Below are 1,446 nucleotides of genomic sequence, written 5' to 3'. Positions count from 1 at the left end.
CCATTTCATCCTCGAACGACACCAAATCATTTTTCTACCGTATAATATATTTTTTTCTTGAGTTATAGATGCCGATAAAGAAGTTTCACTTCAATAATGTTTTTAATAAACAATTAATAGAAGACAAAAATGACTTTAGCGAAAGAGCCGCAATAATCGTTAATAAATAAATAATAAAAAAATTAGTGAAATGAAAACTGTTATACATTTCTTATAAAACATGTTCGTTCATATTAACTCTTTGGCCTTGCATTTTATCCTCTAAGCGTTTGAGCTATGGACAAACTAGCGCTCATCGCGGTAGATATATCAACCTACAGTTTCAAAATGAAAAGTAGATAATGTTTATATGCAGGTTTCTTCATTGTTACAGAGTTAGTTGATTGTCAAAGTGTGGAAAATCTTTTCAAATTTTATAATGTTTTATTGATTCTTTGATATGGCAGCCTTGGAAGTTCATTTGATCAAAGCTGTTCAAGATGGTGACATAAACGAAGTTATCTCTCTGATTGAAAAAGGTAAGATCTTAAATTAAAAGTATCAAATTAATTCTCTATCCTTTTTTTTTTTTATGGTTTAGTTTCTCTGTTTTCACTTAAACTGAATTTCTTCTCTAGGTGCCAACATTAATGTTTTTACTTCTGGGAGAACACCTTTAGCAATTGCCGCTCATCAGGGCAATGTACCAATGCTAGAATTGCTACTTAATTGTGGTCATTTTAAACAAAAAGTAGAAAAAACACAAAAGAAGAAATCCAATAAAAATGATGGCTCGAGGTCTATCAGTGAACGTACTGCTGTTAAAAAAAGGAAAGCCATAGAAGGTAATAATGGCTATTATGAAGTAATATATGATGATAAGTCCGAAGATAGTGAGTCTGATGTAAATAGAAATGTGTCACTTGACGAAGCAGAAACTCCTGAAGGAATGGATAATTTAGAGTGGGATATGGAACTTGAAGAAGATGAAACTTCAGATTACGAAGATGCATGGTCTGACCAATATAGATGGTATGCTAAAATTCTAGCAAAATCATGTTATGTGCCTTCAGATCTCCCATATTCTTGTGATGTTAATCTGCAAGATTCTGTTGGACGCTGCGCTATCCATTATGCTGCAGAATATGGGCATGTTAATGCAGTAAAAGTACTTATCAATGCTGGTAAGTATATTTTCTTACTTGTCTTTAGCTTTTTGTAACAAATTATGAATTAATAAGAATCTTATTTTTCATTTTTGAACCTAGAAAGTTTCACAAGTTCTCTGTATTCAGCTTAGTATTGATTTTATAAAATATTTTGCTGACGAGGTAACCATTAAAATAGTGTAATTTTAGTGGGTAAGTAAATCCTCTTGTAATGGACACGAAAATATTTTATTCTCTGACCTGAAAGTGTGAGAATTTAGACCCCTTTGCAACAGATGCCTCTTAAATGTATGGATAT

The 1,446-nt window shown here is 31.7% G+C and overlaps 1 protein-coding gene across 1 annotated transcript in view; it reads left to right on the top strand.

Annotated features, from left to right (window-relative positions):
• Positions 1–305: 305 nt before the first annotated feature.
• Positions 306–1,446, top strand: part of LOC106685605 (ankyrin-1) — a 28,324-nt gene continuing 27,183 nt past the window's right edge. The window contains exons 1-2 of the mRNA XM_014428386.3: positions 306–518; positions 618–1,163. Coding sequence (XP_014283872.1) covers positions 440–518; positions 618–1,163 — 625 coding nt within the window. The 5' untranslated portion in view covers positions 306–439. The remainder of the gene's footprint in view (positions 519–617; positions 1,164–1,446) is intronic.

Source organism: Halyomorpha halys, unplaced genomic scaffold (assembly GCF_000696795.3).
Source record: "Halyomorpha halys isolate HHAL.00 unplaced genomic scaffold, Hhal_1.1 Scaffold715.1, whole genome shotgun sequence".
Taxonomy (NCBI): domain Eukaryota; kingdom Metazoa; phylum Arthropoda; class Insecta; order Hemiptera; family Pentatomidae; genus Halyomorpha; species Halyomorpha halys.
This window is presented reverse-complemented; position numbering and strand designations above follow the sequence as displayed.